Here is a 14,679-nt window from a genome sequence, read left to right on the forward strand (position 1 = left end):
AGAATGACGTGGAGGCTTTGGAGAGAGTACAGAGGAGGTTTACCAGGATGTTGCCTGGTATGGAGGGGCTTAGTTATGAGGAGAGATTGGGTAAACTGGGGTTGTTCTCCCTGGAAAGACGGAGGATGAGGGGAGACTTAATAGAGGAGTATAAAATTATGAAAGGCATAGATAGGGTGAACGGTGGGAAGCTTTTCCCCAGGTCGGTGGTGACGTTCACGAGGGGTCATAGGTTCAAGGTGAAGTGGGGGGGAGGTTTAACACAGATATCAGAAGGACATATTTTACACAGAGGGTGGTGGGGGCCTGGAATGCGCTGCCAGGCAAGGTGGTGGAGGCGGACACACTGGGAACGTTTAAGACTTATCTAGACAGCCATATGAACGGAGTGAGAATGGAGGGATACAAAAGAATGGTCTAGTTTGGACCAGGGAGCGGCACGGGCTTGGAAGGCCGAAGGGCCTGTTCCTGTGCTGTACTGTTCTTTGTTTTGTTCTTTGTTTTTGTTTTGTTTATGAGTCTGGTGGCAGCAGTAAGTTTTCCAGGTTCTTCTTTAGATTCCAATATGGTTAACACAGTGGTTAGCACTGCTGCCTCACAGCACCAGGGTTCGATTCCTAGCTTGGGTAACGGTCTATGTGGAGTTTGCATGTTCTCCACATGTCTGTGTGGGTTTCCTCCGGGTTCCTCCCACAGTCCGAAAGAGGTGCTGGTTAGGTGCATTGGCTATGTTAAATTCTCCCTCAGTGTACCCGAACAGGCGCTGGAGTGTGGCGACTAGGGGGTTTTCACAGTAACTTCATTGCAGTGTTAATGTAAGCCTACTTGTGACACCAATAAAAAAAAATCAGAGCTTGAACTTCGGTGTTGTGTTGAAGTTCAAGTAAAACACTTACAATTACCAGAGATAATTTCATTTTGAAAATGTAATCAATTTTTTTCAAAAGAGAACGGAGCTCTTTACTGCTCCATTGGCAGCTTTTCCACACAACTTCACTTAACAGCTTTCCTGCTGTGTTCAAGCAATCCCAAAATGGTTACTCCAGTTACATGACCTCTCTCTCCCCCCATTATGTTTTCAGAAGGGGTTTGTTTATCAGATGCCCAAACCAACGGTTTGTTTCAGGGTCAGAGATTATTAGATTATGCAATTTCTCAGTCGTTAATCCCTGAATGGTCATTATAGACCTTGATGAGTTAGGAAGATATATTTCCATGCAAGCACTGCCCTTGTAGACATTCTAGCCAGGATTTTACCATCGCGTTGCACCCATTCGATGCAGTCATAAACTGGGGAATAAAGCGATTGGCGGCATTTTATTTCCGGCGCGGTCAGCCTCTTGCTGGAAATGGGTGAGAAGCAGGTTAATTTATTGAAATGTATTTAAGTAAGCATTTACATGTCATTAGCGAATCCAGCACTCAATCGTCCCGGGCTCGCCTGCCTTTATGACCTCGCCGGGAAATGTTCTCGCTGGCAAGGAATAGACATTCTCCTCATGAATGGGGAGCAGTCGACTTGGCTTCACCAGTGGAACCGGAGGCCATTGAGGCCCCTCAAGGAGGCCTAGGGCAAGGGGGGGGGGGTGCCCCTTGGGCAGTGCCAGACTCTGAGCCACACTGGCACCTGGGCAATGCCCACTGGGCAGTGCCAGGGGGTGGGGCTAATTGGGAGGGGCCAGTAGGAGGAGGGGGCCCACTGCCCCTCTGCAGCAATTGGAGGGGGGAAGGAGGGAGAGGAGGCCCGCTGCCACTCTGCAGTGATCAGTGGAGGGAGGGCAGTAGGGCCATGATCAATGGGGGAGGGAGGGCATCTGCAATCGATCAGCGATGGCTGCATTTATGGCCGCAGGCCCCCACAGTTGCAGTGGAGGGGGAGCTGCTTCAGGCTGCCCGCCCTAGCAGAGGCCTGACAGCTCTCTCTTTGTCTGTCAGGCTCTTGCTACTGTTAAAGACATATGCAGCATCAGAGGCCTGCATATGCGCACTACCTCCTTCTGCAGGCTTTCAGGCATGTTAAGCCCCGCCCACAGACTTCTGCAGCGACCAACAGGCAGAATTTTGCAGCCAGAGTGTGTACGGGCGGGGGCCTGAAAACACGCCCAAAAGACAGATCCGAAACTCTCCCAGTTTCAAGTCCGCCCAGCACTTAGACAAAAAAATGATAAAATACTGCCCTCTGTATCTGCCAGAGGTAGCCTTACAGGAATACAAACGTAAATCCAGAACATTTTTCAGTAAATCCTTTTGAAGTAGTTCATGACATTCTGAGGTGTGAAATACCAGAGAAGGACCTGCTGTGACCCACCTCCTGAATTGTATGCCAAATCAGAACCTTCCAGAAAAGTGGTCAACTGCAATACTGTTATGGTCCTGGACCAGAATCCCAAATAATATTATGAAGCCAGACTAGACCCTAACAATTTTTCTATTTTGACATAAAGGTGAGGGTATGATGGTTCACTCCAGGAGTAATTCTGCTGACAAATTAGGGATCTCTTATAGTCAGCCAAACTTTATTTAATAACACATTTTAAGTAGAACTCTAACAAAATGAAACGGCTTAACTCTTAACAGTTGAACAATAGTTAAAATAAATGAAAGGAAACAACTATAATTTCTAACTTATCACTGTTTCAGTTCCACATCGGCAACATTCTCTGACATACTTAAAATTTCATTTTAAATACAGTTGGCAACCATTAATATACTTGCTCTAAGGGGTGCAGATAGTCTTGAAGCCTCGAGAGATTTTGGGAGCAATCTTACCAAAAAGTTCCAAGTGGCGAACAAGCGTGAAAACGGAAGAGAATTATACCCATTTTTTTGGCAAGCTTTCAGATACGATGCCACTGAGCGCAAAAAGAGAGGCAAAGTGTGATTCATGCCAGTAGGGGATTGGACAGAGTGTATCAAGCTGAAAAGCTGGCTGCTCTGCACATGCGCCAATCTCTCAGTATTCTATATAAAGCACACATAGAACACTGAAGATCTGTCAGTCCCCCACCCCCCTGGATATCACCCCCCCCCCCCCCAGTTATTACCCCCCCGATTGCTGACCTCCCCAGCCAATTGCCACCCGATACCCCCCTGCCCCAACCGATTGTACCCTGGCCAATCCCTGATGTAGAGTGTACAGCCCCCTGCCTCCCCATAGGCTAAACCATTGCAGGTGCTTTTTTCAGATGAGATGTTAAACTAAAGGCCTATGCACCCACTTGGGTACACAGAAAAGACCCCTGCTACTAGTCAGGGAAACATGGGCGTTCTCCTGTTATTCTTCCTGATATTTAGCACTCCCCTAACAGATGAACCTTTAATTCATCACATTGTTGCTTCTGGGATCTTTCTGTGTGAAAATTGACTTATGGTTATCTAAACTTCAACTATGATCATACGCCAAGGTAATTCATTAGTCCTAATTTTAACAACCCTTTGGGGAAGTGGGAAAGTGTCATAGGAGGGCCACCTGCCACCTTCCTGTCGCCAAGCCACTTTACCAGCGGCAGGTAAGTTGACAAGATTTGCCACTGCTGGGAGCACAACTGAGCCACTTAAATGGCTAATTAATAGAAACATGGTCACAATCCACCTTTATGGGCATTCTGTCCAAGTCAGGGTAGCCCACTGCCATGTGGGGAGACCGCTTGGTGAAAACTAGCAGATTCCCGAAGTGTTCTGGTGCTGGTGTTAGTGATGGGAGAGAGGTGGTAGTTGTGTAGGGTGGTGGCCATCCTTTTTGGGCACTCCATAGCACTGCTGAGACTGCCGGCCCTCACATTGGGTCAACAGCTCCTGAGGGGGAATTGCCATCCTTTGTTGGACAGCATCCCAGATCACTTAATAGGCCCCTGCCAGGTATGTCAGGTATATGTGGTAGGTAGGGGAGGCAATGGCCTAGTGGTATTATCGCTAGACTATTAATCTAGAAAATCAGTTAATGCTCTAGGGACCCGGGTTCAAATCCTGCCATGGCAAACGGTGGAATTTGAATTCAGTGAAAATATCTGGAATTAAGTCTACTGTTGACCATGAAGCAATTGTCGATTGTTGGAAAAACCCATCTGGTTCACTGATATCCTTTAGTGGAGGAAATCTGAAGTCCTTACCTGGTCTGGCCTACATGTGACTCCAGAGCCACAGCAATGTGGTTGACTCTCAACTGCCCTTGGCAACTAGGGATGGGCAACAAATGCTGGTCAGCCAGCGATGCCCATGTCCCACGAATGAATAAAAAAGTCATTCTCCAGGGGGTCCCACTGCCAGTTGAACTGGAGTTGTTTCCCACTTATGGCCTAGCAGTGAGAATTCTGTCCCAATAAAATTCAACCCACTATCCATAAACTGCTTTGGGTCATCTGAGGAAGGCATTGCATTAATACAAAATATTTTGTTATTGCGTTTATGACAAAACCAGGTGAACACTGTTTCAGTACAAGGCACTCACTTTTATTTGCAATTTTTCTATTAACAATTAAGAACAGGGTAAAAAATTGCATAATAAAAAACATGACAGAAAAGTCACGTTATTGTTTGAATTACAAGTACTTTATTGTTTCACGCATACCTCATTTTGCTCCTGGTTGTAAAAATACCGTTATCTTCAGGGCTTCTTTAATGATGGACATTTGCAGGACACTGAAGAGTAAACACTATTTATTAAATAGATTAACAAAGCTAAAAATTGATTTTATTTAGATTGTATAATTTGTCTTGTGTGTGTAAATGGGAAATGTAACCCTTATGATTCTAGATGACTGCAACTAAATCAGCAAAATAAAAGCTGACATCTCCCTATCTAAGGATTTCATAACTGAATGTATATGCATATGATAACTCAAAATGACACAAGTTGAATATATTAAATGTATTAAAGGCTTCCACTGTCATTTTATATAACAATATTTTAAATCATTGGCCACTTTAATGGTGGTTGTGAAATGAATATGTGCTGGTCGCTAAGAATTAGAAGCATGATATTTCATTTGAGTGCCTAACCTTTTCACAAATTACATGAAAAATGACTAAGCGTCCATATTAATCCACATGTTTTCTGTGCTGTGTACCATCATAGGGCAAATTGCCTTTAACAGCATAAACCTGATTGAAACAATCACTCAGATAAATAAAAGTATTGGTCAGTGAATTAGATGAACCATTTGCCTTCATTTCCCTCTCTGCCAACTACACACCATCAAAGGTTGTTTAACCTGGTGACAGATTTTCAAAGTTGCAGGCTTGGCATCCATTTTTGTACTTGCTTGCTCTAATCCAACACTCCCCAAAATAAATGTAATTATTACATTGCTTTTTACGTACTAAACATGAAAAATAGAGCATCCTTAATTTAGCTATTCAACGTTCCTGTCCAGGCGTGTCTTGAGGCTTGGTTAGCTTTGTTGGCTGGGCAGTTGGCTTGTGATACAGCGTGACACCAATAACGTGGGTTCAATTCCCATACCGGCTGAGGTTATTCATGAAGGCCCTGCCTTCTCGACCTTGTTCCTCGCCCGAGGTGTGGTGATCCACATTTTAAATCATCACCAGCCAGCTCTCTCTCTTGCAAAAAAGGGAGAGAGCAGGCTCTGGGACTTTGGTGACTTTCATGTTTCAACCTTTCATTGTAGTTTGCATTTGTTACATATATTTAACTAAGTTAATGTTTCCCGATGTATTGAGAGAAATGTACAGGTTTAAGTGTGCAAAATTCTTACGGCAAAAATGAGAAGGTTCTCTGTTCATTAAAACCAAGCATGGGCGGGAGATAAGGCTGCACAAGAGTGTCAATGCTGAACTCTGCACTTGCGAGGTTCCTCTGTCCTACTTGTTTTTACAAAACATTTTTAACAATTTGTTTAAATCTGTGAGTAGCTATTTTCATGTATTATGTTAGTTGGCGATGAAATTCCTTGGGGATTCCATTGATCTCCTGTTGTAACTCCAGTGAGAGACTGGTGGAACTCCCACATAAATGATGGAGACTGCTGGAGCCGATTCTCTGACTTTTCTGTTTGCTCCTTGGGCAGAGCAAATTTTAGAAGGGGTGGGGGAGGGTGGGGTGTACTGAGACAAAAGCCTTGAAATTGGATCAGGCAGTATTGGTTTTGGGTGACAAATGCGAGCTGAAGCATCCAATATGTGCATGCTATTTGCTTTCATTTCATATTACCATGCACAGCACATCACATTTGCTAAGGTGCAATGGAGTGATTCAGGGTGCCAACTTGAAATGGGCGTTGAATCTACTGCCTAAACAATCAGACCCGTTTCAAGCACCGTCCCAAAATTAGATCAAGACTGGCCACAACATGCATCCAAACAAATGTGGCATGCAATCAGATTTTAAGCAAACAGCCAAGTAGGCAGGTACTAGACCTTTTTTCTGCACTGGGATAGAGGTGTGCCTTTATTAGCAGAGGTACCTGCCAGTCCCACATAGATTAGGTTCCTTCCTGCTGACCCCACATACTCCAGAGAACACAAACCTAAAGCAAGTGTTAGGATCATGACCACTCCTTTCACCCTTTCTTTCAACTGTATTGTAATTGAGCCCTCATGACACACTTCTTGCTAATGATTAGTTCTAAGCTAATCGCTTTTCACCACAAACCCCACCATCAACATTGACCCCCCCCCCAACACAGTTGACCGCCCCTTTGATTATACTTTGAAAGTTGCAATGATTGTAGATTTTGAAAGTCATCTGTGCAGTACTATCATCCCTGCAAGCAGATGATGTTGTCATAACAAATGCTAATTTTATACTTTGATGAGAGATTATTTGGAATGTTGTTCCTTATCACTTAATACTGTGCTTAGGAAAGGTCAAACACTGTGCCACATGACAAGATAGTGTTGTCCCGTAAGAAAAGCAGCAATGACAATTAGGAATGGAAACACAATGTATAAAACGAGTGTGACTGCGAATAACAACAGCACACAATGCTGTGAAGTAAACTCAGTACACTCTGCATTATCGATGCTTAAGAAATGCAGCATAAGGATCCTGTAAAGAGAAAAATGCACAAGGAGAAGAGGACTAAGACTTTTGGCCTTTGCACAAAAAATACAAGATCATTTTAGTTGAATTACTCAATAATATGAAAGAAAGGAATAGGTTATAGCTTTGCACATTGTTCTAACTCTACTCGGATAAACATATTATTAAAAAAAATACAGAAAATCATTTTAGCGAATGATACATAATAGAAAAAGTGTGTGTACCCTGACATGACAAGGTTTTTCAGTACTCTATCCTATTAATGTTCTATTGCAGCAACAACCTCAGGGGATTTGATATTAGGGATCAACGACTAGAAGAATGCAACTTAATTATTTCTTAATCGCTTGTAGGAATGGCTAGAGAGGTGATGGATTTGACCCATTATTTTCAAAAATAACCCACCTGAAATTAAGACTTGCAGCTAATGCTCAGTTCTAGGTTAGTTTCCTTTAGTTGCCCTTAACTTCACCACCTTGCAATTGCAGGTTTCATACATCATGAAGAACATCTGCAACAACTGCTGGCAACTGGCATCATATAAAAACTTTGTCCTATTTCACTGTAGTTTTGCTTTGGTGTGCAAATGACCAAACTGCTCCTCTTTCTCTTCCCCGAACATCCAGCTGATCAGAACCAAACACTCAGCTACAGGGTGGACTGTTTAAAATAAAAATTACCTGACAGATTGATCACCATGTGGCAAACTTGTTACTGCCAATTGTTCTGACAACGCAATGAAGGAGTCACAGTTTTAAATCAACCAAGGCATAACTACATACACAGATGAGAGTACTGATACCGTCAATTGTACACGTGTGCATATATATCTCATATATATGTATTAACATCAACTATGTTTTTATAGTGAATTTTGATTCTGACAATTGATTTGTTATAAAATAGTAAATACTAGGTTGCTGGCAAGTTCAAAACAGGTTTCTCCTTAAGAAAAGTCAAGACCTGACAACAAAAGTCATGAAAAAAATACAATGGTGTAAATTTTAAACGGGTGTAGTTTGCACTGTCCCTTTTTCCTGCGAGGCTGAATAAAAAGATGTTCTTGTAACGGATTGAGGGCTTTAGGTGAGGAGTTGGCGGATCTCTTTGTGTACATGGCAGAGGAAATCCACATAAGAAGCTCCTCCATGCAAGCCTTTGTCTTCCACCAGGAACTGCCTGAAGATTCCCTCTGATTTATCTTTTTGCTTTAATATTATCAGCTGCAGATAGAAAGAAAAGATAGTCAGGGTTAAACTCCAGGTCACACAATTTGTTGCAAACACTCCTTCAGTTTGAAAGAATTCCTGGTGATCGTGCTTGAATACTTCATTCTAACAGCATTTTCCTGGTTTAAACAGCACATTTTTCCCCTTACAATGAAGGATTATGTGTCGTTGGGTTTACAAACTCAAAATAAATTTAATTTTCAACATATAACTCAGAATCGCCAGAAACGGAAAAGAAATTTCAATAGATGTTGATCCTCAAAGTGGGCAGCAGGAGTTAGGAAAATGCTCTTAAGCGTGTGAACTTCAACATGGGGTGTTGCGGTGGGGAACGCGGGGATGAGTCTGAGCTGCAGTTGGACCAGCTGACACAGGAAAAAAATTGGAGGCAGCCCTAGGGATTGCAGGTGTCAAGGCAAGCTGTTTAAAAAGCGCACCTTGGTGCTGTGGGACCTGCACGCAATTAAACCAGAACTGGAAAGGACTTCCAGCCCTCATCCACTCATACCCCCCCCACCCACCCTCTATGGTCCCTCATTGAAGCTATGTCGCCTCTCAAACAACCCATATGGCTGCTCATGCCTCCCCCAATCTCCACAATCCCCATGCCAAGATATAGTCCCATGCCTATTCGCCCACTGTACGAACCCTATGAACCCTACAGTGACATTGGGATCTGTAAGAAACAAAGCTTTAAATTATGTTATTCATTAAAATAGCTATTACTACAGGCCAATATATGTGTCAATCATCCAGACCCTTTAAAGTTTTAATAGCACAAACTGCAAGCACTTGAAACCACTTTATCTTGTGTAAATAAATACGCGAAATTCACAAAGTGATCAGAGAGACAAAGATGTCAATCAAGCAATGTTTCTCTGTTGCCTGGGCTGGAGCATTTCAGCTATGATTTAAGATACAATCTAAGGAGGTCCATCAAAGATGCCAAAAGACAATACCGGATCAAGCTAGCCACACTGACCCCCACCGACTATGGCAAGGTCCGCAAGACATAACAGGTTACAAGATGAAGGAATGTAAAATCGCCGGCTCCAACGCACCCCTCGCTGATGAGCTCAATGCATTCTACGTCCGTTTTGAGCAAGAGGTCAGCGAGAGCATGCCCTCCACCTTGGAAAAACCTGTATCTGGGGTCACCATTCCAGATGTCAGAGCAGCTTTCTTGAAGGTCAACCCACAGAAAGCAACTGGCCTGGATGGGGTACTCGGACGTGCACTCAGATCCTGCGCGGATCAGCTGGCGGAGGTATTCACAGACATCTTCAACCTCTCTTTACAACTATCTGAGGTCCCTATCTGCTTCAAGAAGATGACCATCATCCCAATACCAAAGAAAAACCAAGCAGCGTGCCTTAATGATTATCGGCCGGTGGCTCTGACATCCATCATTACGAAGTGCTTCGAAACGTTAGTCATGGCACGAATCAATTCCAGCCTCCCGGGCTATCTGAATCCACTACAGTTTGCCTACCGTCGCAACAAGTCCACAGTAGACGCCATTTCCCTGGCCCTGCACTCAACCCTGGAACACCTAGATAACAAGGACACCTTATGTCAGACTCCTATTTATTGACTACAGTTCAGCCTTCAACACTATTATTCTCACGAAACTCATCTCCAAACTCCGTGGCCTGGGCCTCGGCACCTCCCTCTGTGACTGGATCCTGAACTTCCTAACTCACAGATCACAATCAGTAAGGATAGGCAAAAACACCTCCTCCACGATCATCCTCAACACCAGTGCCCCACAAGGCTGTGTTCTCAGCCCCCTACTATACTCCTTATACATTTATGACTGCGTGGCCAAATTCCCCTTCAATTCAATTTTCAGGTTTGCTGATGACACCACCATAGTGGGTTGGATCTCAAACAATGACGAGACAGAGTACAGGAATGAGATAGAGAATCCGGTAAACTGGTGCGGCAACAATAATCTCTCCCTCAATGTCAACAAAACGAAGGAGATTGTCATCGACTTCAGGAAGTCGAAAGGAGAACATGCCTCTGTCTACATCAATGGGGACGAAGTAGAAAGGGTCGAGAGCTTCAAGATTTTAGGCGTCCAAATCACCAACAACCTGTCCTGGTCCCTCCATGCTGACACTATAGTTAAGAAAGCCCACCAACGCCTCTACTTTCTCAGGAGACTAAGGAAATTTGGCATGTCAGCTACGACTCTCACCAACCTTTACAGATGCACCATAGAAAGCATTCTTTCTGGTTGTATCACAGCTTGGTATGGCTCCTGCTCTGCCCAAGACTGCAAGGAACTACAAAAGGTCGTGAATGTAGCCCAATCCATCACACAAACCAGCCTCCCATCCATTGACTCTGTCTACACTTCCCGCTGCCACGGCAAAGCAGCCAGCATAATTAAGGACCCCACGCACCCTGGACATTCTCTCTTCCATCTTCTTTCTTCGGGAAAAAGATGGAAAAGTCTGAGGTCACGTACCAATCGACTCAAGAACAGCTTCTTCCCTGCTGTTGTCAGACCTTTGAATGGACTTACCTTGAATTAAGTTGATCTTTCTCTACACCCTAGCTATGACTGTAACACTACATTCTGCACTGTCTCGTTTCCTTCTCTATGAACGGTATGTTTTGTCTGTATAGCGTGCAAGAAACAATACTTTTCACTGTATGTTAATACATGTGACAATAATAAATCAAATCATATCAAAATGAAGACAGGTAGGTTAGGTTGGGGTTGTTTAGTTTAGAGCAGAGAAGGCTGAGGGGGGCCCTGATCAAAGTGTCCAAAATTACGAGTGACATAGATACGGTATATAGGAAGGAACATTTATTTTTAGTACAGGGATCAATAACCAGGGGGCATAGATTTAAGGGGCAGGAAATTTAGAGGGGATTTGAGGAAAAGCTTTTTCACTCAAAGGATGGTGGGAATCTGGAATTCACTGCTTGAAAGTGTGATAGAAGCAGGAACCCTCACAACATTTAAGAGACATTTAGATGCGCACTTGAAATCCATAGCATACAAGGCTTCAGACAAAGTACTGGAAATGGGATTAGAATAGAGAGATTGGTGCTTGATAACTGACACAGACACGATGGGCCAAAGGGCCTCTTTTATGTGATGTAAATTTCTATGACACTAGGACTCAGGTGTTTTAGTACTCTAATGGATTTCTGGGCTCTCAAATAAGAATACATAATGAAGCATGGCAGAGAGCCCAGAAATCCATTAGCCTGTTTTATGGGGCAGCAGTAAAAGCTATTTTAGAATAATGACCTATTTCTTTAAAGCTTTTCTTACTGCTCTGCAGTCACTATACTCTTCATTGGTTCTATATAGTTTATCGTGGCTGAATAGGGATGGAAGTACCATAGCTTGGCATGAGTGGAGGCGGGGGGGGGGGGCTTAGGTGTTGTTTTGGAGAGTAACAGCTTGGTATGGGGGAGCCATACGAGTTATTTTGGGGGCATGGCTTGGCATTGGGTACATGAGGAGGACCTTACCTTCCAAACATGTCTTTCAAAAAAGGTCCCTCATGCAGACTATAGTTCATAGAACCTCTGAAGTGCCATGAAACATGACTCCTAGAAATGCTGGCTAGACTGCATGAAAATTGTGGAGGACTAAGACATGTCTATCCCCGCGATGGAACCGAATTGGGAGTGCAGTCTACGGGCTTTTGACCCAAACCAGCCCTCACCCTTAAAAGGCATTCCTCAATATCAGAAACCCTGGTAATGGGATTAGGGAATCCGAAATCGGGACCTGCCCACCATTTTTAAAGGGCTCGCAAATCATCCTGAATCTGTAAAAATTCAGGTCAGCATTTCAGCAAGATTTTGAAATATGCAACATTTGAGCCAGATATGGACAATTTTGAATGCTGACCAATTCAAATTCAACTTAATTGTGACCACAGGCTCCCATCAAAGATGCTCAAGCAGGCTGCTCGGAACTGTATAAAAAGTCCATATGACATTCCTGCCAATTTTTCCTCCTCTGCTATGGGAAAGTGCCAAGTGTTGTCTCAGCGTCTCTCCAACAGTGTGCAGCTGAAATCAATAACCCAGCAGTGGAGGCAAGGCGTGGGGGTGGGGGCTGAGGGGGGGGGATAGGGGTCACAAGTAGAAAGAATGTCCACAACCCAGCAGCTGTAAATATTCAGTTACAGCATTCATGCTTTACTTTGAGTACGAAAATATCCTTCACTTTATTGGAACTCCTTTCTCACGCCATTTCTCTTCTATTATCGTACAAATGATTCAACGGGACATGCGCTGTTCTCTGCTCAATTCATATGCTGTGATACCATCTTCCAGCCTTGGGGACATTTTCTGCACATTGTAAAATGAGTTTATAAACTGGGTGAATGTAACTGGAGTTTTCTTTCAACATTTCCATGATGTCCTTTACTTACCAAGCTTAGCACCAGGTTTTGAATTAATCAGTGAAACAGTGATGATCACAATTTAACACATTAGGTGGAATATGAGCCTCTTGACTTACTGAAGCACTTTTAAAAAATTCATTTGTGGGACATAGGCAGTGCTGGCTGGCCAGCATTTATTGCTCATTCCTAGTTGCACTTGGAAGGTAGTTGAGAGTCAACCACATTGCTGTGGCTCTGGAGTCACATGTGGGCCAGACCAGGAAAGGACGGCAGATTTCCTTCCCTAAAGGACATTAGTGAACCAGATGGATTTTTCTGACAATCACTAATGGTTTCATGGTCATCAGTAGATTCTTAATTCCAGATATTTTTTATTAAAATCAAATTCCAACATCTGGTAGAATTTGAACCTGGGTCCCCAGAACATTAGCTGAGTTTCTGGATTAATAGTCTAGTGATGATACCACAAGGCCATTGCCAGTGACTTTCATGTTTTCAGTGCAGAGGCGGCCACACTTTCTGAGATCCTTACATTTACATATGGCTGACGTGCTCCTAATGTGATTTATGTTATCTGTTAGGAAGAGTTATGTGGAAATTACCCCTCAAATTCTACAGTTATATAAAGTCACTTTCCACCAATAGTCCAGATAGCAAAATAAAAGGGCACAAGGGTATATTACCAAAGGCACATACTCACCATTAGAGAATAAATATAAAGCTGAATGGGGGGCAAGAAATATCTGAGCCCAGAAATTAATAGGGACCTGGGGAGCATGGTATAATGCAGGGAAAACCTATGAAAGCTAGGGATATTGGGGAAGCATTAAATATCCTACTGTAGTCTTCCTGCCCGATAACCAGTCAGACTGACAGCTTAGCTTGTGGGTGGGAATACAAATATGCAGCAGGGGACTCATGGTAGTTAGTGGGAAGGAAGGCTCAATGCCACACATGGAAGGTGAGTGGCGTAACAGGTTGCGAGATAAGGACTGTGATTGAGTGGGGGGATGTCTGACCACAATTAGCCCGTGCAAGGGAGGTACAACTCTTCCTTGTATGGTCAGGAGGAGCATGCCTGCTCCTCCCAGCTCACAAGGCAATCTGAAAAGTTAATTTAACACTTTTGGGTCTCTTTTGGCCCAGGAATCAGCTCCCCTCAGATTTTACCAGAGAAGCAAACACTGATCTCTGTTAAGGCCTAAGGTAAACAGAATCTGATCTGCATATTTAAAACAGGATGCTGTCCTGTGGGTATAACTGTTCAAAGGAAGAGGTTAATATGGGGACATTGCAGAAAGAGACAGCCATTCAGTGGAGGCAAATAATGCTCCGCATTTCTGGGCATGTTTCACTCATGGAAAGTAGGCTGAAAATTTGTTGCTATTGGGAAAACCCGTCGATGGTGGCAGGATCTCCCAATGGCAAACCGCCTCCACTGCCACAAAACATGCCGTGAGGGAGTGGCGGAAAATCCTGCCCATAACTTTTGTGGGCCTGATTTTAACTCTCAGCAGGTTTCCAGCAAGGGAAACCAAGGGAAAACAGTTAATTTCCCACCCCTGCAACCCCAGCAATTTACTCACCTTATTAGAATGCTCCTGATTGAATTGCAGAGGTTATTGGGGGGCAGGGGAGGGTTGCTGCTGGTTTGTGGAAAATCAGGCAGCCCTTTGTTGCCTGCGGACAATTAAGTGGGCTAGTGCAGAGACGATCTAAACTATATTCCTGTTTCTCAAGGCCCCAAAAAAGAACGCAAAAAACATATCTTGAGCAGCCTCTCCTGCATCCAATCCTCTAATAACAGATGTTAACCTGGTGGGAAAGACACAGCAGCTTCCCTACTCAGGGATGATTTAAAATTGCAATTGGGGCCCAGTCGGATCCAAGTTCCTTGGTTAAAGTAGGACTCCGCTGGTTTTGGAGGGGAAGTTTCACCACCTGGTATTGCAAACTGTAATTGTGATCCTATATCTTACTATCTTATGTTTCTAGGACAGAGTGCAGACATAAACTAAGAGATCATCAAGTAGGCTCATGTTTAATACAGCCAATTAATAAA

The 14,679-nt window shown here is 43.7% G+C and overlaps 1 protein-coding gene across 1 annotated transcript in view; it reads right to left on the reverse strand.

Annotated features, from left to right (window-relative positions):
• Positions 1 to 4,436: 4,436 nt before the first annotated feature.
• The window catches only part of sec24d (SEC24 homolog D, COPII coat complex component), a 173,463-nt gene continuing 163,220 nt past the window's right edge, over positions 4,437 to 14,679 (reverse strand). Inside the window, exon 23 of the mRNA XM_078213821.1 lies at positions 4,437 to 8,223. Coding sequence (XP_078069947.1) covers positions 8,083 to 8,223 — 141 coding nt within the window. The 3' untranslated portion in view covers positions 4,437 to 8,082. The remainder of the gene's footprint in view (positions 8,224 to 14,679) is intronic.

The sequence above is a fragment of the Mustelus asterias genome, chromosome 1 (assembly GCF_964213995.1).
Source record: "Mustelus asterias chromosome 1, sMusAst1.hap1.1, whole genome shotgun sequence".
In the NCBI taxonomy this organism is placed as follows: Eukaryota; Metazoa; Chordata; class Chondrichthyes; order Carcharhiniformes; family Triakidae; genus Mustelus; species Mustelus asterias.